Below are 26,219 nucleotides of genomic sequence, written 5' to 3'. Positions count from 1 at the left end.
AAGCTGTGTTGGGAGCCAGGCCACTGGAAAGCCTCATTTTAGGGCTGGGCTTTGGGAGCGAGTCAAGCTTGTCCCCAGGGTGACAGCAGAGCTCAGCTGTAAGCAAACACTCAGCTCGCCAGCGAGCAGTGGGGATGGGAACACGGTGTGGGTGCTGTGGGGCGGGAGCAGCGCTCAGCTGGGGCTGTGACTGTGCTGTGCCCGCAGAGGAGGCCATCCCGGCGGTGTGCAAGACGCGCACGGTGATCTACGAGATACCTCGGAGCCAGATCGACCCCACCTCGGCCAACTTCCTGATATGGCCGCCCTGCGTGGAGGTGAAGCGCTGCACCGGCTGCTGCAACACCAGCAGCGTCAAGTGCCAGCCCTCGCGGATACACCACAGGAGCGTCAAGGTGAGCAGGGGCTGCAGGGCCCCGCTGGCTCCTGTCCAGCCTGCACACCCCACTGACCCCAGCGGGACCCAAACCTTCCCTACCCACCCTCTTTGAGTGAGCAGATGGCCTTTTCAAGTTACGTGGTCATTGGAAAATCTTGGGTTTGGATTTGATTTTCACAGGATTCCCTTTAGGTTTTCTCTCTCTCTTTTTTTTTTTTTTTTTTTTTTTTTTTTTTTTTTTTGTACAATGAAAATAAAGTTGATTGTGCCTTTCCCATGATCTCGCACAGTACAGATCTTAAAGTTAAGAAGATAAAATGACTCAAGGGGCATTGGACTTAAAAAAATAAATAAATCACAGTATGGAATGCTGTTTTCTTAATTAAATATTATGCAGCCTAAATTGGGCTTTTATATCTGACAACATAACACTTTTGATCTGAAAAAATGTGTTTCAAATTATCTTACCCCAGGGATAGAAGACTCAACAGCTTCATGCTGTATTTACTCATTAGACAAATTCCCTATTGCAACTTTCCAGTAAATATTACGTGAAATATTTATGTTCATTTGGCTTCACTGTGTTCTAATTTTTATCAGTATTTAAACAAGTACTGTTGATCTACATCTGTGTGTAGGAGATTAGACTTACACTTAGCATTTCATATTGTGAAGACTCTGAGTTCTTGTTGCCCTGAATTTCTCAAGAGCAGAATTAAAATAAACCCCACCACATTCTTGAACGTAAAATTGCTCAGCACAACACACTGATTGCTGCACTTGCAATGGATTTTGAGAAAAGTGCTGTTCATTTAGTGCTGTACATCCTAGAACAAAAATAAGGCACCTAAGTAATTTCATTGTTTTTCATACACTGTTTTTCATACATGCAGACATGTGTCTGGGCAGAATTTCTTTTTCTTTTCTGGTTCTGAACATCTTAGAAATGTTTTTGCATCCAAATAAGCTGGAGAAACATCTGAGATTCTCTCAGTGTCCCCAAAAATAATCACACTTTAGACTTGCTTGCTGCCTTGCCTTAATGGGATCCGCTTTGCAGAAACAATTAAAAATGACGATCAATAATTACTTGAGAACAAACTGGAGAGATTGAAAGACTTCAATTGTAAACCTTTCTGAATAGGAGCTAAACAGCAAAGTGCCTCAGGGTTGTGATATTTGGTGCTGTTGCCTTTGGGTTTGATGCAGCCTCCAGTTGATTTTGTGCAACAGTGAACATGCACAGAGCAGCTGGATGTGCTCAGCAGAGAGCTGGGATGTGTGTGATGAGCTTGCTGTTGGTACCTGTGTGTGATGCTGCAAACTTGTGCTTCTCTCCTCCTCCTGAGGGATGGGGGGAGATGACAGATGAGAGAGAGGGTCTTGGCTGTCCCCCTGCTGCAGGGACTCTGTTCCCTAAGAGCTGCAAACTCCTGGCAGCAGCTTTGCAGGATGTCACTGCTGGGGCTGCTTCCCCAGCACATTGAAGGAATTTTAGTCTCTCAGCCCGTTGTAGTGCTTTTGGATTTACACTCATTTTAGTAGGGCACAAGCTAAAAGTAGGTTCAGCTGAGCAGCTGCTGTTCGTGGCTGTGTAAATATGTTGCCACCAGCAATATCAATATACGTCAGCCAGCTTTGGAGGACTTTTTTTTTCCAAGCTCCAAGACTGCTCCAAACAGTCATTAAGTAGCAGGGGAAAAAAAGGACAAGAGGTCAAGCAGGAACAGGATGTTCATTGTAAAGGTTGTAGGCTGACCCCACTGTCACACCAGAACTCTTAGAACAGAATCCATATTTATGCCCTCCAGAGTCGGATCCCCTTGTAGCTTTGATGTAATTGATGGTTTTCTGAGCCTTTTGCCAATCCTAAGTTTAGAGCTGAATGTCTGCTCATGCCATTAAGCAGCTGGCTCAGAGTGAGGGTCCCTGGAAAGGTGGGAGCAGTTTTGGAGAGCCTTCTCAGCTGCTCTGCAGTGCAGTTGGAAAGCCGGCTTGTGTTTTCCCCTGATGTCAGACTGCATAAAAGCTCTCTTTTGATGGAACATTGAAAAGGCTTTCCCCGCTTCCTCCTCATTGACAAGGTAGTGAGATCATAGCTGGCCCATTCACACTAGAAAAATGTTCATCCAGAAAGGTCAGCAAGTGGGTTTGCATCATCCAACAGGCGAAAGCAAAGGGTGTTTTCTTTGTCTCACTGAGGGCCACTGTAGTCAAGGTTAAGAGACGACTGGGGCAGTGTGGGAGGAGCAGTGGAGGTGCTTGTGTTCAGGCATTTCATTCCTGGGACATGATTCAAGAGCTGGAGAGTTTGGGGATGCCCTTTCTTCATCTTCACTGAGCTCTCATCAGTGGAATACCATTAATGTGGAATTGAAGCTGTAGGGAGCTCCAAGCCAGGGGGGTTGGGGGAACATCTTTTCTGAAATGAGTGCTGTAAGGTTTCCCTTTCACGGGGTGGGTTTCATTAGTGAAAGGTGGGTTTGCCCTGCACGGGCACAGTGAGCACATTAGCACAGCCTCCTGGCCCTGAAGACATCTCTGATCAGCAAACTGCACCTGCTCAGCCCCACAGAGCTCAGACTGGGATGAAGAGGCAGGTTGGGAGCTGCTCTTTGATGGGAAGGAAGAGATTCTGTTTCTCTCCTTATAGAGCAGTGGTGACAAGGATGGGGGTGTTAGGGGTGTTGGTGTCTGTTACAGAGAGATTTTCTCCTCTGTGTGCAAAAGCATTTCAGTAATGTCTGCAGATCCTGTTGCTTCTGTCCAGTGAGTTCAAGTATTTACCAAGTACCAGACCATAATTTATTTGGGGCGTTCTGAACAAGAGTCTTCCTAAGACAAATTTTGAGCATGGTGTTCTTGCTGGATTTCATCACAGAAGCTGAAAATAATTAATATTATGGAGCAAATCCTGCCTATACTGCTAATCTGTAATAGCCAAGTTGAACAATATGATTGCAGCAGTGCTTACATGCAAATTAAGAAACAAGAGCTTAATGACTCCATCTACCTCAGCTTTGCCTCAGGTTGGCCTTGAGCAGAAGCCCTGCCAGCTTCAGCCATTTCTGCATATTCAGTTGAGCTGGTCTGGCGAATCTTAGCCTGGTATAATTCTTAGAGTAAAATATGAGGGTGAGGTGAAGGAAAAAGGAGCTGGACTGAAGGGAGTGAAGGAGGGAATGAAAGAGGGAATGAAGGAGGGGATGAAGGAGGGAATGCAGGAGCAGCTCTTGAGCTATCCCTGGGGAGTTGTTTAGAGGTTGTAAAAAGTGCTGGAGCTCAGGATGAGCTGTTCAGCAGAGCTCCCCAGCCTCGGAGCGGGTTGGAAAGGCCTTGCAGAGCACATGGGAGGTGTAGGTCAAATAGCTGCACGTCACCTTTGCAGGTTTAAGAACCTTTTCCTTCTGCCATTGGGATAAGCAGCCCTTGGAATGAGCTGTGGCTCAACTGCAGCTGCAGGCAGCACTCGATGGGACTGGCAGGACCAGGTATCAAAGGTCAGTTCAGGAATGGGAGAAAGCAGGGAAAGGCCGGCAGAGCTGAAGGCGGAAAAGCAGCGAGGTGCCCCTGGAGCATGGCAAGCCCTGCCAGCCTGGCAGAGGGCAGGTCTGGCTGCTTGCTCGGGGACAGACACCCCACACAGCCACTCCTGTCCTCCTGGCCCTGCAGCAGTGACTTTCCAGGCCCCGAGTCCCTGTTGATTCACATCTTCCTCACACACAGGTTTTCCCTCTGTTGTATCAGCATGCAGTTATTTTAATATGGAAGCAATAGATGATTCCAAGAAATACTCTGATTCAGTTGCTTTTTGGGCTTGTTTCCATCCAGTATTTAGGTATCAGCCACATGAGTTCTGATGTTATGAGGAACTATCTGTGCTGATAGTTCTCTTATAAACTCCTGCCCATGACAAATTTTAGCTTTCTACTGGAGGTGTTTTGGACATTTCTGTCTTCTTTTTTCTCCCCTGCTATTAATCCCTGATTTCATATCTCCTGGAGAATCCCTAAAAAAAGTGTTCCCATGATGTTTCCATTAGGCCATTTATTTTTATCAGATTTTATTTTCATTTTTACTTAGCCACCACACTGTATTGCAGGATGTAGACCTAGAATCTACCGTGATGCAAGTATGGTACCACTGATAATACACTATTTGAGAAGCTAATCATTTATTTCACTCTCTTGCTCTCAAAGACTTTTTATATAGTGGTATTTCCTGGATCTAGATGGTTTGAGGATTTATTTATGTTTTTGTTACATTAGAGACAAATAAAAGGAGCTTGTTGATTTATTGAGGATTGACCACTTCAAAGTTCTGTATAATACACTTGAGAAACTGTACAATATAAACACCAGGGAGAAAAATACAAAGAAGAAAAACCAGTTGTACACAAGGCCAAATCCCATGCTGTTGGCACAACTACCCCTGTTTATACCCACTGAAAATGTGACCTGCAGCCTTCATTGTTGCAGATCAGCATTGTGTGTGGCAGCAGGTGTTAACAGGTGACACAGACACAACAGCCTGTCTGGTTTGTGCTGCTTCACTTCCAGTATTTGCAACATCTACAGAATGACATTCCTTTAACTTGTGTAGCGTGAAGTAGGGCAGTGGAACGTGTGCTGGATTGTGTTTTAACTACAGTAATAAAAGCCAGCTTTAAATTGCTGCATAAATTCATTATGATCCTCTACAAAGTATTACTGTTTCTGTTTTTTTTTAACTGTTATTTAATACCAATAGCCACAGGAACTGCATATATCTTTCAGTTTGTAAAACCAAGTGAAACAAGGACAGGCTTTTAAAAGCTTGATTACAGTTTATTTTTGTTGCATGTAATTTTCAGTGAGACTGGTTTATTCTAACAGCTGTAATAAGCATGGCAGATCTGAGAGCTGTTTCATGATTGCTGGGTCCCTTTCTTTGTCTCTGATGATGGAGGTGTCTTAATTACTGTTTGTTTTCATAAATTTTAAGGATTAGTCATCCTTTGATGCCAGATGACTCAGTTGTACCATACATTTTCAAATCATCGTGTTCAAAGGCTTGATGGAGTTGGGTTCTGATAGGAAATTTTGAAACATACTGCTTTGGCCCATAGTTAGTCTTTCAGAGAAAGTGTTCTGGTATGTCATGGCCAGCTCTTAATCCATTTACATGGAGATCTGACAGTTTCAGAAGATACCTTTTAATGTGGATACTTCAGTTATTGCATCTATTTCTGTAACTTCTGTTTGCTGGTAAATGAAAATCATCTTTAGATCCTGTTGACAGAAAGGGTGGTGGCTAAAATGTGTATCTGAGCTCCTTGCTCTGTGAAAGCTCAGGCAGATCTCCCACTGGCTTTAGAAAGGCCAGGATTTTGCTCTAGCTTCTCTCACTGGCATCCAGAGGCCCTTGATAGTTGTGACCCCAGAGCCAGAAGAGTGTTTCTGGGAACTGGGAATGGAATGGGTTTTTCCAGATACCACTCTCATTTTGTGACACTGTTGTTCCAGTTTTGAAAGGGCAAGGGAATGAGTTTTGCAGTGTGGAGATTGATTTAGAGCATTGAATCCCCACCAAACACACAGGGAAACTTTTAGCTGGGAGTGTCATTGTGGATGCTTTATTTGGTAGAGACTGGAGCTTTGGTTGGACCAGCCTTTATGGTTTTGTCATGTAACTCCTGTAGAGACAACCAGCCTCCCCTGTCCTTCTGCTCCCTCATCTCTCTTATTTATACTGCATTCCTGTGATTTGTAGTCTTGTTTGCTGGGACAGCCACACTGCAGTGCCCTTTTGTCAGATGAGTAGGTCTGAGCAGCCATGATTTAATTGCAGTGATTTCCATTTCAAGCCAGTGATCACCACCTATTCTACAGTGCTCAACACGTTGAGAACTAAACACTGGACCTCTGACAAACTCTCTAGCACTCTCCTTGCCCACATTAGGCCATATTCCCTTGCATGGCCCTGACCATCATGCCCACTACACTTAGCACAAGTCAGTGCCCAGTGTTCCACAAGCCATTTCAGCACCCCAGAACATCACTGCTCTGCCCTCTGCCATTCCTCCTCTCCTGGTTGCCAACCTGTGGGTCAGGGTGTCCTTGTGTTCAGTATCCCCCCACCCCAGCATCCTTCTGTTCTACCTTGGTTTCCTTCAGATGACAGACCTGCATGTAGCCAGAGCTGCTCCAGCATGATCCTTCCTCCAACCTCAACTTTCCCTACAGACTTTTTTTTATTTTAAGGATACCATAAGTGGAGCAGTGCAGTTGTGAACAGTTGGAAGGACTGGGGAGGAATATTCTGTCTGCCAGCTTTCCACAGTAAAGCCAAAGGCTGGACCCAGTTTAGGGGTGGTCGTTCCCTTGGACCTATAAACTGTGCTTGAGAGCTCTTGTGACCAAGCCCCAGGTTATCACAGGGAGTGAGTAGGAATGAAACTGCTTTCTAAGGTGATGTTCAGATCCTTGTTGTGTAGGGCTGAGAACTTCACATGCAGAGGGCTCTGGAGACACCACTTTGTAAATAATAAGTTGTATTACAAACCTTACTAATGCCTTCACTGTCAGCCTTTAACAACACTTACAGAAGATTGTGCTAAAAGTGGCAGTTTACAAGAATAACCACTGATTTGAATCTGTATAGAAGTTTATTGTGATACATGTGGAAACCGAGTTGCTTAAAACATCAAACCAAAATGAATGGGAAATTGTTTTATCTCTTGGGGGAAAATTGTTTCAAACTACTGAACTTGAATAAACAAATAGTCTGTGCAATAAATAGTTACATGATGCACAATTAAGATAAAAGATGATTAGTATGCTAACATTTTGTATGGGTTTGGCTACATTAAAAATAGAGGTATATAGTTATCTGTCTTCAGTTCTGAACTGTAACCATGTTGATGTGTCTCAGTACATACCTCATCGTATTTTATAGGTGGCAAAAGTGGAGTATGTTAGAAAAAAGCCAAAATTAAAAGAAGTTCTGGTGAGATTAGAAGAGCATATGGAATGCACCTGTACATCATCAAATACTAATTCAGATTATAGAGAAGAAGAAACTGGTATGTTTTCCTTTTATTTTTGCATTAATGCTGATTTCATATGGACCTTATTTTTATATTAGTAAAGAACATAAAGCAAATGTTGCTTACAGTGAACTCAGTAGAGAAGCTCCCAGCTACTTCTCTGTGTTGAACATGCCAAATGAGACCCAGTTTGTGCTGTATGAGGAGTTTGGATTTCAAATTTAAAGTGTATCACTTCTCATTAGGCTGGCCTGTAAATAAATGTAAATGCCCAGTAGCGTTCAGGTCTTGCTTCACTAAGTTAAAGGTTGTCATGTTGCAGCTCGTGGGTGAACTCTGTTGCCTAATTTCTTTAGACTTTGTGGAGACAGGGCTAACACTGAGATTTACTTGACCTTGGGGAAAATATGAATGAAATTAATGTAAAGCACTTGGGAATAAATTCAAGATTCAAGGCTAAGGAGTTAGTTTGGAAATAACGTTGCTCATTCCTGTTGTTTCCTTACGTATGTGTACTCAAGAATTTGTCACTTGTTGCATTAAACCTAAATTTGCCTTATCAAGATAACTTTTGAGTTACAATGGGGAAAGATTTATTGGGAAAAAATTACTTTCAATCTGGCTTCCATAAAATCATTCTGAATTAATCTAAGATCATTGGCTCTGATCTACTTACTACAGTGCAATCAATGCAGGGCTTGACACACTTATTAAGGAAAACCACTGTGGTAAAAAGGACATTTCCTTTTCTCCTGATACTGATTGAAGGCAGCCTCAAAAGTTTGTTTTGCACCTCTGCAGGGAATTTAAAGGCGCAATAGAACCAACCCAGAATTAAAGAGTCAGTAAAGAGCAGATAGAGGAGGAAAGCTGTCCAAAGGTGATAGATTTTGTAGGTGGCTGAGTGAGGAAGGGATTTCTGTACTGGCTCCATCCCGCATGGAGACATAAATCTGGTCCAAGCAAATGTAAACTTCAGTTGCTATGTACAGAGCAGAGGAATTAGAATTTCTGTAAAAGCAAAGTTAGACCTCTGCTGCAATTTTACTGGACATCAGTTTATAATCTGAGCTGAGTGTTTATCTGAAACTAGGTGGAGTTATTAGACAAAACCACACATAAAGTGGCTATTTTTAATGTGGGTATGGTTTGATACATTTTCTATGTCTCCTGTTTGGAAAAAAATTTCATTAGATCAATTTCAGTTTTCCAAATTGTCTTTAATTGCTATAGATTAAGCAGCTATGATTCTTAAGATCAAAATTTTTTGGTTCTGATATGTGTAAAAAATGGGGCAGAATTATAATGGAAAAATATGTATTTCTAGGATTTAATTACTGATAGGAGCAAAACTTGCACCCAGCAAGTGGATGGTGAGCTGAAAATAGCTCAACTTTGGAGCTGAAGGCAAATGTTGAGTACTGCATGGTAACAGTAATTATAGATGGATCCTGGGAATGACGTGTGCAATGCCAACTTCGTTTATTATTTCTTTACTTTTGCGTAATTACTTTGTAAACTCAATGTCAAATCAGACGTTATAAAGTTATTACTTTAATGCAAAGGATAATGAGATTTCTTTGAAATGTAAACGGTTTGAGTGTTTATGACTTCAGTGTTACACGAAATGCATTACCTTAGGGCTTTTCACCAGCCCTGCCCTTATGTTAACAGGAAGGCCTAGGGAATCAGGTAAAAAACGGAAACGAAAAAAGTTAAAACCAACATAAAACCTACTGGAACTATTTGATATTCAGGTAGGACCTATATGCTGAACACCCTAATAGCACAAGTACTGGAAAACTTAATCAAATATCATCACTTCAACTTAATCACTGTTCAAAATCTTGACACTTGCTACCTCAAGGCTGCAAAGAGATTAGATGTGATTGGCTTTGATAATTCTACCTGCTGGTATTTTCCCTTTAAGCTCCACATCACCATCAGCATCTTACATTCTTGAGCTACTTCCTTTTCTTGCCTTTTTTATTTCTTTTTTATTGGAGGGTGCTAATACTTCAGCTTCTGAAATCTCAAGTTCCATTGCCTCTGCTTGTGTTTCATTATTATTGATTTCTGAGGTCAAAGCATCACGTGATAATGCATGAATGAATTGAAGGTTACAAATCATTGTGTTCCCAGTCCTTGGCTGTGAAACATTGAGTGTACATACAGCAAATATTATTATTTGTGTGACCATCAAACCCATGTTCTGGCACGAACTGGGTTTGATTGCACATTCACCTGATGCAATCTGATGATCTGCTGACTTGACCAGAAAGATTCTAAAAAATTCCTTTTTTTTTCTTTTTTTTTTTTTTCTTTTTTTTTTTTTTTGTGTTGCAGAGTCCTGTGTTACTTACACCAGAAAATTAAGATCTTAATTTTTGGTCTGTTCAGTCTCAGTAGGATGATGATAGTCATCAAAATTCATGAAGTTTTCAGTGTAGTGAAAAACTAACACCCTCTCAGTGCAAAAATGACTGAAATCCTTTGGCCAACATATTAGCAATGTATGATGATGGCGACACACATTCCAAATTAAATATGGAATTTCCATTTCCTAATGGCTTGAAAGTATGTAAGCTGCAGCAGTTGCAATTGATTCTGGTATTTGGAGTGGGAATGATTTGGATTTTGCAGTGTCTGTGCCTAAGGCCTGGATGGTGGTGAATTTAATTTCAAGCCCCTGTTTTTTGCACATGAACTCCCAGTGGCAGTTTTCATTTATACCAGTGTATCATTTCTAAAGAATGCTAAACTTGATATCCTGTTTCAGATTAACAGGTATTTATTGGGAGTAGTATGATAGAAGCAAAGATTTTCTAAAATTCAACTTTAAAAGTGAGCATGTAAACTCAATCAAAACAGCATTTAGAACTTCTTGTCCCAGGTTAGTGACTCTTCATGCAGAACAGTTTTTTTTTTTAAAGTCATCTACTTCAAGGACAGGACCTTTGATTCTAATCATAGAGTTATTGTATCTTTTTTCTCTCCTGCAGATGTAAGGTGAAAATAAGCTAGAAAAAAAACTTCTCTCTGGGACATGGATGTACATGGTTTGTTACATTCCTGAACCTACTATGTATGGTGCTTATTGACTGTATACTTTATTTGTTCTCCTGTGTGAAAAAACTGGCTCAAAAGAACACTTAATGAGAACAAAGAGACAATGTACATTTGTTTAATGTGACATCAAAGCAAGTATTGTAGCACTCTGTGAAACAATAGGAAGCTTCCCTGTCCAAAAAAGAAAAAAAAACGAAAGAAAGAAAAACAGAAAAGAAAAAAAGACAGTTGAATGAATGGAGGATACCAAAAGTACTCAAAAACATGACAAAAATCTAAGTGAATAGTGGATTTCTGTCAGAGCAGTCAACGGTGCTTTACGTCAAGAAATGTGCCTGCGTTCTTGATGAAGATGGATGGACACTGGTGGACTTCAGGCACAAAAAAAGCAGGAATGTATGAAATGATCAAATGCCACGCAAACACTATAGAACAATACATCCTTGCTTGGTGGTGTTTTAAAAGTCTATACAAAAAAACCTTCTGGGGAGCCTTAAGTGGATTTTTTTTTTTACACCATAAAGTGATTATTAAGTTTTCTTTTTACTCTTTGCCTAGCTTTTTATTATCTCTTGGACTACATTTGCCAATAACACATATAAAAGACTGGTATAACAATAAGCAGAACACAAAACATTATGGTATTTCTCCTAGTGGGATGCAAACTAATGAGATGTATTAAAATAAAAATGGTATACCTATGCATAATTTTCTAGACGTTTCTTGGTTTATGTTCCCCAACCTCCCCCGTAATTTAAAGCATTACATAAAAGAAAAAAAAAGAGAAAAAAAAGAGAGATGTGCGTAAACAAATCATAGGATATCCATGCAAAAATCCTTTTTTTTTTTCTTTAAGACTTATGCCAGTTGCCTACTAGTGATATTGTGTTAGCAATTGTCATTCTTATCAGTATACAGATACTTTTATTTCACATGTTGGAGCTGTGTGAAATGTACAAATTCTTGTATCTGCATTGTATAATGTCATGGTGGCATGGGAATTACCTTGCTGCAAATATTTGAACAAAACCTAAAATTCTTTATTTTTGGTAAAATGTTATGCTTTATGTGTATTCAACAGAAATATGTGTTTTTGTAAAGGTGAAGTTTGTATTTTTATCTAAAAATTAACAGTTTTATATACCTGAGAAAGCCTGCTATGTTTTCTTGAACCAAAAAAAAAAAAAAGAAAAAAAAGAAAAAAAAAACATTTTGTGGTCATATTTTTGTAGTAGAATAGCCCAAATAACATCAAAATCTATTTTAACTATAGCAGGGCAGATAAAATACTCTGGCACCAGCTCCTGTATTTTCAAAGTGCCAAAGGATTAAATGTTCAGTTCCCCACAGATTGCAGTGGGAGCCACATGGATAAATCCTTCTGTACTGCTTTGGAAATTTAGGGCTGTGCCAGATATGACATGGCTACTCACTTGGCCAAAATCACTGCCCCACCCCAGTAGTTTGGATTATGTACCCTTTGTTTTATTTGGATTATTACATTGGATATGTAAAATGAACTACTGGATTCTTTTATTTGTGAAACATCTACAAAGAGATGAAAGAGTTTTCTTAGTTTGGAACAAAAAAAAAGTTTGTCTTGAAGACAGTATTTCCACTCAAATAAAAATATCTTCAAATGTGAATGAACTGCAGAACCTTAAAACAACAAGAGAGCAAGATTTTTAACCTTTCCATTTCTCTAAATATAGTTCAAACATTCCCCTCCTGTTCCTGTAGCTATGTCCAAATTCAACCAAACAAAGCAATGTTAGCTAACAGGTATTATTGGCTTCAGATGCTAATGCAGAGATAGAGTTAGTCACCATTCTATTCTGTGATCATTTTCCCAGTGTATTTGTTGAGCACCAAAACTGGAAATACATTTAACTAAGATTGTCTGTGCTTGTTTTCCACTAAGTGTACTGTTCACGATGTTATGCACATGAATGTATGTGTCTGCGTTTAAAAAAGTGTATAAAATGTAATTTATATATTTATGTTTCAGTGGGATGCCAATAATGTTGCTCCGTTCCTTTTTTTTTTTTTTTTTTTTTTGTGTAAAGGATATCTAATGAAAGAAAAAACCAAACATATATCCATTAAAATCATGTAGATGAAAAGCATTATGTGACCCACTCAGACACTGTGCAGGTGTGAAAGGATGTCAAAGTCACTTAAGTGGAATAGTTTGCAAAACAACTCTTGGAAAGAGTCCTGTGGTTGGACTGGCATGAGCAGGTTGTGTTTGGGTTTGTGGGCCAGCTCCTTGGGAGTGACTCCCCTGGGTATCCTGGAGCTCTGATTTACATCACCAGGGAGTCTGGCCTTGTAGCAGAGTCTTGAAAACAAAGCAAACTGAGAGGTTTTGTTGATGCCAGCAAATAAATGTGTAATGCCAAATTCAGCACACCAGGAGAGAGTGAAGACTGAATGGGGACTTTTCCAATAGCCGCTTGTTTGAGACTTGTAGTCTTGAGTTAATTTTGTTACGAGGAATGAAACGCACACGAGTCTTTGTTGTCAAGCACAGTGTTCATACAGGATGCGGCAGAAAACACAAAAATCTCAGGGCTATGTTCTCAGCTACTATAAATTGGCAAATGTTTCTGACTTCAGATGCCCCCGAGCTAATTTACATCAGATGAGGATGCAGTCCATGGCTGGTAAATTGTGAGGAGTAGTGTCACAACATGAGCATCACTTCCTGTGGTCCAGCTGAGCTCTCACCCGCCAGGCTGTGGGATTAGCCCTCCTTCAAAGTGGCAGATAGAACCAGAAGGAGCAGTGACACTATAGGTCGTGACACGGGAGTCACAATTAATTCAAAGTTAATTCAAAGTTAAGTTGGACATTTCAAGGGCCATATCCTCAGCTGGTGTAAATCACCATCACTCCGTTGCCTGCAATGGAGCTGTACCAGCTTACACCACTTGAGGGGCTGGTCCCTCATTCTTGCTCATCCCTTCACTCCTCGGTCCCGCAGGGATCTCAGATTGTCGTGTACGGTTAATGTAATCCTGTGTTCTCTAATATTTAAGCACAATAAGTGAATATAAGAATGAGTGTCAGACTTAACTTTGAATGTCCAAGCTCTGAAATGGTTTGTTTCACCATTGTGGCTGTAAATTAAACAGTTCTCTGTGCATTCGTGAATGCCGTGTCATATCTTCTTCGGCTGTCTGCTGGAGGTGGACTCCCTCTGGACTTCTAACGTGCTACATTTGGAGTGTTACAGGGAAGGGTGTGAGCAATTGGAGCCACAAGATACCTGATGGACAGCTCTGTTATTTGTGGGGTGGGGGGTGAGTAGGGGACTTAATGGAGCCGAGGATGGTGGTTGTCAAAAGTTGCACTTCCATGCAATGCTTTAACACCTTGTTGGTTTTGTCTTTCCACGTTGAAGGCAACAGTTTGGGGATGAAATGTTTTTCTGTTTTATGTTCCGCACTCATTTCCTCTGTCCAGGGATCCAGAACTTCTTGGACTGATTATAACTTTTTCTGAGGTCTTGTCTGATCAGAAAAGACACACAGAGAGGACTGCCCAAACCCAATCTCAGCATTGCAATATGGTGTATGGTCACTGATTCTTTAATCAATTCATTACATTTAATTCAGTGCTTCGTCTTTCCAGACCCGTCCTTCAGTTTCTTTTGTTGAGTGAAACCAAGGATTGTGTGCCAGTTTGCTTTCCTTTTCTCCTGTTCTGGCCTGCCTGGCATCTGCTTTGTTAAGCAGTGCACGGTGACTGCAGGCAGTTGCTCCTCTCCCAGGTTCCCAGATAGCTCCAGCACATTGGGTTTAGGCTTTTTACTCTTGCTCAAAACAGCATCCTCCTTCCAATGGGTTTCAACATTCCACTTAGGAGGTTCTCTTGCCTGTCCTCCTCAGGTCCATGTTCCTTTCTGTGGGCTGTTTTCCAGCTATTCTCTGCCTGACTTTCCCATCCCTGTTGTTTCTGTCTCTCAGAAATGATTTTCCCTTCCTAAGATGTGTCTCATACCTGTTTTCTCTCCTTCTGCCTGACAAAGCAGCCTTTGATCTGTTGGTCTCCAAATCAGTTGGTTTATCTAGGCATGTTCCCTGAGATCTTCTCTCCCAGACCCACAGGCCCAAAACTGCCCCCTGACATGAAAGGCAAATGCTTTAGAGAAAAAGATTCATTTTTGCATTTGGAAAAATATTACTGAAGACTCTTTGCTAAAGCGCTGTCCAATTCCAGCAGCAGTGTGATTCTGCAATAGAGGCATTGAAGCTGTTCCAGACATCTGACAGTTCAATTAGGATCAGTGGCTCCATTTATGTTTTAATTTGAAAGTTTCAGATTTTATTTTGAAGTTTCAAAGCTACCTCAGATTTGCATGCTCATATTTTACTGTAAATCAAAGGAAATAATGTTTGTAGGCTCCTCCTATGGCTTTGAAAATGTTCTGGGTATTTATCTGACCCTCACTTGCGCTGCTGCAAAACAGACACCACGCAGGGATTTTGAATAAAGTAATTTTCTTGGTGTTTCTAATGCACAGTTTGTACTACTAGCAGATTTCAGAGTCAGGTCAACTTAAAGGAATCCCACTTAAATTTCCTTTAATTCCAGGTACAAAGTCTATTAGTGTTGCATTCCTCAAAAATCAGCCTATGTTTTGTGTTTATTACTCAATTTAATTACTGTCTGTGTTCTCACATTTTATTAGTAAGGCATTATTCTGTGTCTGAGCTTTTCTGTGCTGCTCTTTGCTGTAGCATCTCTGTGGCTCAGCCTTGAGCTGGTTTGTATTCCTATCTCCTCTGAAATAAAGAACTATTGTTATCCCATTTTAGGCGAGACCGAGGCATGGAGAAAAGCCTGTGCAAGGTCATACAGCAAGGCTGTGGCAGAACCAGGGAGAGGACTCAGATCTGAGTGCTCATCCAGTGCCCTAAATCACACGACCATCTTCCCTTTCCAAGAATGAGTCCTTGCACCCTTAGAGCTAAATACTGAAAAGATTGAGGGTAAGTCATTTTGCCTAATTACTCTGCATCGGATACATGATCAAAAGCCACTGCCATGTTGTCAGAGAATGCAGTGATTGATGAAAATCCATCTTTCTGCCCATGCAATTATGTAGCCTTTTATCCTATCATGAGCCAGTCATTTCCTGCTTTCTTAGGAATCAACTTTTCATGACTTACGGTCAAAATTATGCACATAGAACAAGACTCAGATTTTATGGGAATTTACAGAAATTCAGTAGACAATTTTCATTCTCTTTAGTTCAGTGTCATTCCTTCCTTTTATGGTGTGGGTAACATTTCCATGGGGAACTGTTTTTATCATGGGCCCAATCTGAAATTTTTTTCCCAGGCCCTAACATGGAAAAACACTTTCAGAGATCCCTGTGCTTGCTCTTCTTCAAACTGGTGCCTGAGCATGCTCCTAGGTTTGGACAAACATCCCACTGACCTCAGGCAAATGGAGCAGAGTTGATGCTTTATATTTTGTAATTACTGTGTGCCTTCCTGACACAGCATCCCAGTTGTAGGCTGGGGGTCTTTGTGCTCTCAGAGTGTTGAAGTATTTTGTAAGCATCCCCAAAGATGAAGTAACAAGCCTTGTCTATACAGCTAGGAAAACAGCTGGGAGTCTACCACTCCTGCTCCCATGGAGGTTGCCATTTTGAATTACATATTTTGGGGAAAATATTTTCTTGGCATGGTGGGATTCAGGACTGCCATTGCTAATGCCAGTGAGCCCATTTCAGATGGTCTGTTTGGGTTCCTCACAAGTTTGAAAACTCAGAGTTGTACTGATAACAGAAAAATTTGAGATGGGAGAAATTAATGTGAAATTTGGCAACTTTTGGTTTAGGGGAAAAAAAACCCAAAAAAGTTTAGAAGGTAGAATAAACAAGACCAAAGGCTCGATCATTCTTTTTTTCAGTTGTGGCATGCCACCTGTCCCTTTAGTCATTCTAATTACTTGCTACCTCAGTCTAAAGTATGTGCTGAAGTAGCTCAGAATCACTACAACATGTGAAGAGTTAGGACTGGTTCTTGTTGAACTGCTGCCTATTACCATGGCATATGACTATGAGGTGGGGCCCACAATCACAGTTGTAAATCAAAGAACAAGTCATAGGTTAGGTTCTGTTTTCCTTAGATATTGTCTCTAAGTTTGCTTTCTGTATGCTGGTCTCGAGTGACGTTTGGTGAGCTTTCCAATTAGGTGGAAAGTCATGAACACCTCTTTCCCCACCCAAAGGTAAGGAAGTGCTAACCCTTGGTCTAGCTTGTAATCAATAGAAGAAATTCTGGGAGCATCCTGGTGATAGAATTTCTGTCACTTGAAGATTTCCTGTCACATTTTTCCAGCGTTACTTCTTCCCGTAGAGAGGAATAAAATAATTTATATGTTTGACTTACTAGCAGACCATCAAATCTGATTAGCTTTGCCTTTTGGGCAACTCAAGAATTTCTGTTTGGACTGATACTTGTGCATGCTAGATGTCTCCCAAGTTCTTAGATAAAATACACAAAGGAAGGCTCACTTGAGTGCTTCAGCAGAAAAGTCACATGTGAAGGCTGGAGTAGTCCCTCAAACAAGGAAATAAAGAGCCAAGTTTGTGAGTGAGTGTTACACACTCATCTTCAGATCAGACCTGGTGTTTTGGCCTTTATGTACAATCTTTGATCTTGCGTAATGAAGGCAACTGGGTTTGCTGTCCAGCTTTGAGATTCAGAGCAGCTGTTAAATCAGGTGTGCAAAAAGCAGAAATGCACAGAGATGCTTGAAATCCCCTGGGATTTTGAAAACATCTTCAAAAGCAATCACAAATAAGTAGGAGAAAAACATTTTAAACACTTCTGAAAATACCACCCTGGTTTATTTGGCAGGTGAAAAAAGGGTCCAGAAGAGATACTACTTATAAGGATCATTCAGTGACAAAATATATGCTCATAGAGAATGCTCATGCTTAAATCTTTCAGCAGTTAATTATCATCTTTACAGACCATAATACTGGAATACTTCACTTATCAATGCATCAGGGCTTGGATGAACTTTGAGACGCATGAAAACAAGACACTCCTTAGGCCTGTGGTAGCTCTGTGTTCTGGTAACTGATCAACCAATTACATAATTGGTCAGGTCTCTGCCTTGCCTGAGCAGATGCAACTCCATTGACTTCTCTGGAGGTGACAGTTACCTGAGAGCTGACCCGAAACTCTTGCCACGAAGCAGATAATGGTTTCATATTTTGCTGTTTAGTGTTGTTGTAAAAATAGACTCATTTCCTGGAGCAGTTAGAACAAGAAAATAGGGAAAAGCAATTTCCCACAGAGACTCATCCACACTGGAATTCACTGAGGACCCCGGATGTGAACATGTGCTGATAGAAAACATAAAGCAGCAACTTTGTTTAGGGAAGCCTCTGACCTGTCAAAAATGCAGAGCATTTCTTACCAGACTTTTCCTTGGCAATTAGTGGGTAGAATTACTCATAGAAATTGTTTTGTTTGCTCGCAAGGGGAGAAGTAAGACATAAATTCAAGATAGTCCCTCTTTGACCACAAGAAAGATTCTGTTCTATGGGTGACGTTCTGGGTGGCCTCAGCTCCCTTTGGGAATGAACTCAAACTTTTAGACCTCAGTGAAGTATGAAGATCCCCTCCAGACTTGCTGGACATCCCTAGCTGGAATTTTTTCATCAGTGGATTTGTGCATCCACTTTTAATTCATTTCTATGTGACTTTCAAGAAACCTCTGTTGGCTTCAGAACGTCTCTGTTCTGAAGAGAGACTAATTTTGACACAGTGATGTCACTGTGACTTCTGCCTTCCATCTCTAGGCAGCAGCACTCAAACTATAGGTTTCAGTCATTTCAGATGGGAAATGATTTTACATGAAATGACATGTGAAAAAAAAGTTCAAAAGAAGACGTTCAAAGGGGAGCCCCCTTCACTCTGGCCACGCTTCACCCTTCCTTAGCACTTTGGCTTCACACACGTTTTCTGTAATGAGGTTGTGCTGGTTTAACCTGAACACCAGGGAGGTTTCAAGAGGCCAGGTTTCACCCGTGGGCTCTGCTCAGCTGCTGTTGGATCTGTGTGGGGCTGGAGCAGGAGGGAGGGATGCTCCAGCACTTCCAGCGTGGCTGAGGGCTCCATGCTCACGCTCTTGGGAGTGAGGACATTTCTTGGCCCAAACTCACCCACTATAAAGTATTCTGCCAGGAAGACACTCAAAAACCTGCCCAAGTTCTGAATTCCCCTTGATTCTGGGGGGTTTCCACAGCAGAAGTGACAGAAACAATTTATCCCAGACAGAGCGGTTTCTTCAACAGGCCCTGTTGGCCTGCTACGGAGTCAGGCAGGTTAATGCTCACCTTGTGTACTTCACTGATTGCCCCAAACACTGCTTTTAAATCAAAGTTTAACTCTTCTGGGACATGTCTCTTCAGAAGAGCTTGGTTAACAGCTTGTACCTGTTTGTTGTGAGGAGCCTGCTGGCCCATCAGAGTGGCCGGGCTCGGCCTGCAGAGCTAGCAGGGTTTGGGGCCGCGCAGCTGGGCTTAGCCACTGCAAATGTTTCCCATCAGCTCCCTGCATACCCTGAGCTGTGATTCATCAAGGGAGACTGTGCAAAGCCCAACTTGAGGTGTGCGAGATGTTTCTTTGAAGTTACTTGTGCTTAAAGTTAGGCATGATCTAAATTGACTTGCTGGGCTGAGGCCCTGAAGAGCCCACTGTGCTCACTCAGTGCAGTTTAGTCTTTTCCTCTCAAGCATTGTCCAGAGTGATGTGAGTTTTAGAAGGGTCTGAAAGCTTTCAATGAACCATTCCATAGGAATGAGGGAAAGCTTTAACTATTCAGTGGTTTTCTACCAGCAAGCTCAGCTACACTGGAGAGTCCAGAACTAAGCTCACCCTCTCTGGGCCTTCCCCTTCCTTAGTTTCTTCAGCGGGTTTCTTTTCAAAGGCAAGTGGGGGAAAAAAATCTTAAAATGGTATCTTAAAAAGGTGGGAAATTAAGCAGATCATATAATCTTGATTCCTTTATCTCACTTAATTAAGGAGAAGTTTGCCAACAGTGATCTGGTATTTCCTAAAACAAGCATATATGAAGAACATTTTGAGGGACTTCAAAAGAATTTTCAGGCTAGATCAGGAAAAGATAAAAACAGAAGTGGAAACTTCTAATACACTTTATATTTCAGTACTTACAGGAAGTACATTGTTGCATAGGATACTAATGAATTCTGCAGGAGGAGGTTTCCAAAAGAAAAATGAAATGGTACCTTCTCTATCTTAGAGAAAAGGTCTGAGGACTTTTGCAATTATGACAGATATGCAGTGGAAATGTATGGTCATATCACCTGGAGAGAGTCTATCTCTGCCAAAAGGCTATTTGGAGTTTCAAGTGTGTACACTATTGAATTTCTGTAGCAACTTCCTGGTGTAGCTGTGAAAAGTGATAAAGGGAATGGTAAAAGTCTATCCTGCTTTCAGTTGCCCTGTTCTACACCCCAGAAATACTGCCCTGTGTGTAGCTGGCTTCAGGAAGCATGGCAGGAACACACTGGAGGGTGAACACAGAACGTTGGTGCTGATGTTCCCAACCAGGTTGTGAGGCCAACAAAGTGAAAATAGCAGCATGGATGCCCCAATACACCAGTGACACTGGTCTGGAAAAATTATTATTTGAGAGAGTCTTAATTAATTCAAGTGAAGAAGTAATTCTAAAATCTCGATTTTGGAATCCCAGAGAGTTAATGCTCTCAGAAACGATGTGATACAGGATTACTTCACATTTGTAAAGCACACAGAAATCCTAGGGAATAGGTAACGTTTTGTACTGTTTGAAGAGTTCTCTGGTGTCAGCAGAACCCTCTGTGGTGCCTTGAGAGTGGAGGGTTTGTGCCCCAGGCTTGGCTTAAGAGTTCAGACATTTCCATCAGCACTGCACATGGACATTTTTTTCTTTTGCACAGGCAAGATATTTAAATATAGGGTTAGTTGCTCTTTGTATCTTCAGGTTTCCCAGATCCTTCTAAGCCTGTGGTCACTGGAAGGCTGTCTGAGTGAAAATCCAGAGGCCTTTGCCCTTGTGAAAGTTTCTACTCTTGCTTGGAAGTGAGATTTGGACTCCTGAGTTACAAAGATGCTTTTGCAATTGTTTTATCTGTCTTTCTGCTTCTTTATAAATCAACCTGCTTGGCCTGAACTGAATGTTTTAATAATAAACAGCTAAAAGACAGTCTGATGGCTTTTTTCTGAGTGTTTCCCTTAGGGAGCCCTTGGGATCACATGGCATCCATCTGCCCTGACCTTAAGGACCTGCTTTGGGGAGGCTTTTTTTACAATGCTAACAAACCTCACATTTTAACTAGCTGTTAAATAAGCCAGTCAGTGGTAACTATTCAGGACAGGGATTAGGAGAGCATTCTTGCTGGCATACAAGATGGTTCTGTCCATGTGCTGGCCAGGGATGAAGGGCTGGAAAACTGTGTGGTGGAAGAGACTATTAATGTGATTTTCCACAACTTTCCTTGCAGCTGCATTTTTGAGAGGAGAGAGAGAGAGATGGCTAGGCTTGCAGTAACATGTTGTGCCGTCATAAATGCTACAGCCACCATCTGTTTCCAGCCCACGACTTGAAAGAAAACTGAGCAGTAATCTCATAATTCACATGAGCGTTTTACACTTGTGAACCCTTCCCAACCTTTGTCTAATAATGAGGGGAGTGCATGGTGCTAAGTTTTGTATTTTTCCTGTACGTATTAGTGTTTATTTGTATGTCTTTTCCTGTTTTGTTGTTTTGTGGGGTTTTTTTTTCCAGGAAAAAAAAAATCACTGGGAGGAAAATCAGACCAGTTCCACAGTCAAAAGAAATATAATAAAGGCAAAATCCCAATTCTATTGATCTTGCTGGCAAAATTGTCCAGGAGGAGGTGCATTCAACATTCCTCAGTGTGTCTGACTTAGTTACTTGTTGATTAAAAGAAAGAGAGACATTAGAAAGTGAAGAGGCAGGTTGCTGAACTGCCCTTTCCCTGCAGAAACAGAGCTGCTACAAGAGCTGGACATGCGCATTTTAAACCGAACCATCAGACAGGATGGTAATGGTAGGCTGGATTTTAATGAAAACAGATTCTTCTGCTAATCTTTGCTTGAGGCTGGCCCTCGGCAGGATTAAGGATCCCACCTGCTGTGCCAAAGACATGCTCAGGTTCGGGGCTGCTGGTGGGTGGGAAGAGCACAAACATCTGAGAGTGACTCTGGTGAGCGATCCCAGTCTGTCCTGGTGCAGTGCCCTCAGGGAAGCCAAAGAGTTGAGATCATTTAGTTGATGGAAATACTGCTCCCCTCCAGCCTGCAAAGCACGGCTGAGCATCATTAAGGATTTCTTTCTGGCTGCTCTTCGAAACCAAGGGCTGCTGTGTCTCCCGGCCTCCTCTCACCTTTGGACCCAATTTGCACACCTCCTCCTACCACAGCTCGATGAACTCCTGCTCTCCTCTGGCCTTAGGAACAATGGCTTTCATCATCCCTACCACACTGCAGAGCAGTTTAAGGATGAAAGGGCTTCTCATTTCATATATCCCACTGCTGCTAGAGCTATAAATCATCGATGGACTGAATTTATAGCCACTGCAAGCAAGTGAAATTTATTTTGTGTTGTCATATGTATGGTCAAGCTGTCCAAGAAGTTGCCAAACAAAGAACTGAGCTGCTGCTGAGCAACCCATTCAATCTATTTTCATTTTATTTAAAAATAATAAATAACTGTCAATCAAAGGAACTTATTTTGACATGTGCTACCTGCTGGGTGATCCGCAGTATCTCCAGGATGTGTCTGTAAGTGGAAGATAGCTGCTAGCTTTTGCCAGGTCCAGCAGATATGACATGAAGTTCCACCAAGAAAAGGTTTGTGGGCTCACTAGCATTGGAGACAACTTGAGGGTCACCTTATTTTTTATCATTGCTCTTCTGAGAGTGTTTGGTCAGCTAGCCCAAGGGTTGCAGTGACTTCTGCTTGAATCAGTGACAAATTTTCATTGACCTGTACAGAGCAGTGGCCCTTATTCTGTCTCACAGTTTGCTGCCAGGTGGATTGTTGGTGGGTCTCTGGGGTCAGGAGAGCTGGCCTGTGCCTATTTTGGTGCCTTGTGATGGCGATGAGCTTAAAATGAGAGAGTAGAAACTCTTCATGCTGCTGGGGTCTGAATCATGTATATCTGTATGATTTACTCACAGAGCCAACAAGCCTGAAAGGTTATTTTTGTATTTTACCTATTAATTAGCTGTGGGTGTTGGGAGCTGTCCTAGTGAGCAGCCTTTCCCTGCTCACTCCTGTTGTCCGGCTGGATTCAATCCCTGCAGCCTCCCACCCCCTTGTGTGTGTGTAGTTTATGGCCACATCTGGAGTGTCTCCCTGCACACGTGCTGGTAGGAGCCTCCTCCCTGCTGGCACAGACGTCATGGCTTTTGGGGTCTGTGCAGTTACAGTCATCCTTCCCAACACTTGTTTTTCCATGAGAGGGAAAGAGAGAAGGGGTACCGGAAGGGCAGTGGCAGGGAAGGCCTCTGACACGAAATTCCCAGGAACAGGATTTGCACATTTTATGACCGTTCAGATGGAAATGCAGTGGAGCTGAATTATTCCTCCTTAATCCTGCTTTCTCACTTTCCTCCCAGCAGCCTCTTCCCCTGCAGTTTAGGTAATACAGAAGCTTATAAACAAATCCCACCGCGTGAAAAATAGCAAAGGGGGGGAAGAAAAGGGACCTGGGTTAGGGCTGTGATGGATAGACAGGTGGAAGGCAGGCACCAGAAGGGAGGATGAATGGTAAAAGCCTTTGATGGAAACACTAAAGAGCTATTGAAAATCCAAGGGGTGGGGGGAGGGAGGAGAAAGAATAGCAGGAGGAGGGAAAGCAAGGGAGTCGTGCCCCCGTCCCCCCGCCCTCTTTCTCAGGATGTTGAAAGTATTTGTCCTTCGTTACAAAATGATTGAACTGCCGCCAGGCCAGGCCACCCTTCCAGCCATTGCACTGGGAAACTGGCACTTCTGAAAGCCTTGTCGCCTCTCAAATTTTATAGCTTTCCCTTTTTGTGGGAGTTTTTGTGTTGTGCTATTTGCAGGATTGTTTTCAGATTTGCCGCGTATCAAAGAAACTATGTTTTGTTTTTGTTGCTCTGACAAACACAGAATCCAGGTAATGAAAAGAAAAATTAAAAAATAAAGGCACATTTTTATCAGAAAACACAGCTGTCTGCCTTTTATTGAGTCAGAATTTCATACATTTGGTATTCACAGTGTGAATTTGGTTTACCTCTAGTGCTTTTTGAAGGAGGAATTCATCCTACAAATAGAACTTCTGCTTTACTAATGTCTCTGTGTGCACAAAAGTGGTGCCTGTTCTTCAGAGTCAGAGTAGTGAGGATCACCGTGTTCTATCTTAATTAAAATGGATTTTGCATCATGTCCATGTTGACAACAGTGGGAAAAAATAATCTTTCCCCTTTTCAGAATGGTTCCTGAAGCTCTGCAATGTCTTTGACCTGCAGGATCTACAGATGGAAAGAGCTGTTGAAGATCTGAGTACGAGACTGTTCCTGCTGCCAGAGGCTGTATTTGTACCATGTATTTATATGTGTATGTATTTATATAAGCCTGATGCTCAGAAAGGACTGGAGCCGTGTGTGTTCTTAATTAGATTTGGAGGTCTGTAGACGCAGCATTCACCCAGATTCTTGTTAACCAGGGGAGGGTTAACACTGGGGTCTGCCCAGTGCCACTCACATGTCAGAGGGGTCAAGGAGCTGGTGGTGCCCTGGTCAGGGGGTGACCAGGCTGTCCCTGGGCAGGTGCCTGCTCTGTGAGTGGGGTGAGTGCTTGTCCTCCTGTGCCATCGTCTGCATCACCCTCACTGCAGCCCCAAGGGCACTTCTCTGAATACACGGGGCAGACAGGCAGCTGCCTGTTGCCTCCAGGATTAGATCCTGGGATTAGTTCTCTGATGGTCCATGCCATATAATTAAAATAGTCCTGGAAGAGCAGAGAGGCAATGTGCTACTCATACACAGCTGAACACTGGCGGGCTGTGCTTGCTCACAGACCCACTGCAGCTGAAAGCAAATCTTTCCACTAACATAATTTACAATTGCAATTTCCACCTAAACATCTCCAGTGCTTGGTTATATTAATGAGTCTGCAGTGGCCTGAAAGGCAACATTGCCTTTGTCCCCAATTCCAAAGGAGCAGAAGGGGTAAATGGTTCACTCAAGGTTAGATGGGAGTCACTGGAGATGGTGCTCACTCTCCTGCCTTCAAAGGAATTTGCTGTGGTGACCAAAGCAAACAGCCCCTGCAGCTACCACGCCGGACTGTGGCGTGTCATTCGCACTTTGTATCTGTGATGCTGTGTCTGGGTAGGTATCACTGTCCTTGTGAACCAACTTTTAGTTCTGCAGCGTGGGTGAACACTTGTCATCGTGCCAGGATGACACAAAGTCTAGAAATTATGATGGCAATTCAGGTCATGGGATAAAGGGGGAAAAAATGCTGTCTCAGAAGTGTCCCCATCTGGTGTCACTGCTGGCGATTATTTAAGATGCAGGACATGACTGTGACAAAGATCAGGTTGTAGCTGATATGAATCATGCCTTGAAATAACACTTTCCTTCTTACATTGTGAAAATTACGGCAGTATGGGAAGTGAGGGAAAATGGGATTTCCCTGGAGGTTAAAGATTTTCCTTTAATCAGCTTTCATAATGTTAATTAAACGTTTGGAACAATGGCTGAGTCCTGGGATCCGCCTGCTCTTGCATAACCATCTCACAATGCCGATTTCACTTTCATGTTTATTTGCCAGCATGATTCCAAGTGAGAGCTGAGCAAGATCTCTGCACCAAGGAGCTCCTTGGGGGTTTGGGAGAACTCATCTCCTCTCTCACCTCTCCTGGGGAGAGAAGACTCCAGCTCTCCCCTCCTGAGGAGGAGCAGCCTAGAGGGATCAACTTTGTCTGTCATCATCACCCCATCTGCAAATGGGGCTAATAAAAACTTACTGGTATTTTGAGGCTGGTGCATATAAATATATACCCACCCATATGGAGGAAAGGGTGTGTTTATAGAGATCAGTACATGGATACATCTATTCCGGGTAGGTAAGATGGATTACAGTGCCACTTGTTCCCTGAATTTTTCACTCTTTCTGTACCCTAGTTGCTATGTGCCCATGGGAGCCATCATCCCTGGTCCTTCCAGCAATGGGCTTAATATAACCTGGTCTCACATCATACACACACAGAGCTCTGGGGAAGAGAAAATTTGGGGAATGGTTCACAGGGAGGGCATGACAATGATTACCCCAGGGACCGCAGACCATGGGAATGGGAGCTGTGCTGGGCACGTTTCCTGAGCTTCTTGGTGGCAGACTGGGATGTCTCTCCTGGTGGTCTGAGATGTCTTGGTGAGCCCCAGAGCTGGACTAGTGATGTCTCAGAGCAGCCACCAGCCACACAGGTGCAGGGGGTGCACACACATCCAGAGCCACAGCCCGGCCACTTTGTTCTTCAGTTAGAAAGGACTTGCTTCAAAAATAAGGTATGAAAACGTACAAATGTTGGACACAATCAGAAAAATAAAAGGAACCTATTATATTTTAGGTCAAAGAGTTATCTAGCTCAAGATTTTTAAATATGTGCAAAATGCAGTTTGTGCAGAAGGGCCATTAATCAGCCTCTGGAAGAAC

The 26,219-nt window shown here is 42.3% G+C and overlaps 1 protein-coding gene across 7 annotated transcripts in view; it reads left to right on the top strand.

Moving 5' to 3' along the window:
• PDGFA (platelet derived growth factor subunit A) overlaps positions 1 to 25,262 on the top strand; it is a 36,179-nt gene extending 10,917 nt beyond the window's left edge. The window contains exons 4-8 of one of the 7 annotated variants that reach the window (XR_004419533.1): positions 208 to 395; positions 7,316 to 7,442; positions 9,081 to 9,163; positions 10,186 to 10,299; positions 10,409 to 13,631. Coding sequence is in view for 5 of the 7 variants with exons in the window: in XM_033073740.1 (XP_032929631.1) it covers positions 208 to 395; positions 7,316 to 7,442; positions 15,299 to 15,432 (449 nt within the window). In the remaining 2 variants the exon portion in view is untranslated. Of the gene's footprint in view, positions 1 to 207; positions 396 to 7,315; positions 7,443 to 9,080; positions 9,164 to 10,185; positions 10,300 to 10,408; positions 13,632 to 15,298; positions 19,579 to 23,990 lie in introns of those variants that run through there. The other 6 variants (XR_004419534.1, XM_033073740.1, XM_033073739.1 and 3 more) reach the window with 6 other exon arrangements.
• Positions 25,263 to 26,219: the final 957 nt, after the last annotated feature.

This window comes from Catharus ustulatus, chromosome 16, assembly GCF_009819885.2.
Source record: "Catharus ustulatus isolate bCatUst1 chromosome 16, bCatUst1.pri.v2, whole genome shotgun sequence".
In the NCBI taxonomy this organism is placed as follows: Eukaryota; Metazoa; Chordata; class Aves; order Passeriformes; family Turdidae; genus Catharus; species Catharus ustulatus.
This window is presented reverse-complemented; position numbering and strand designations above follow the sequence as displayed.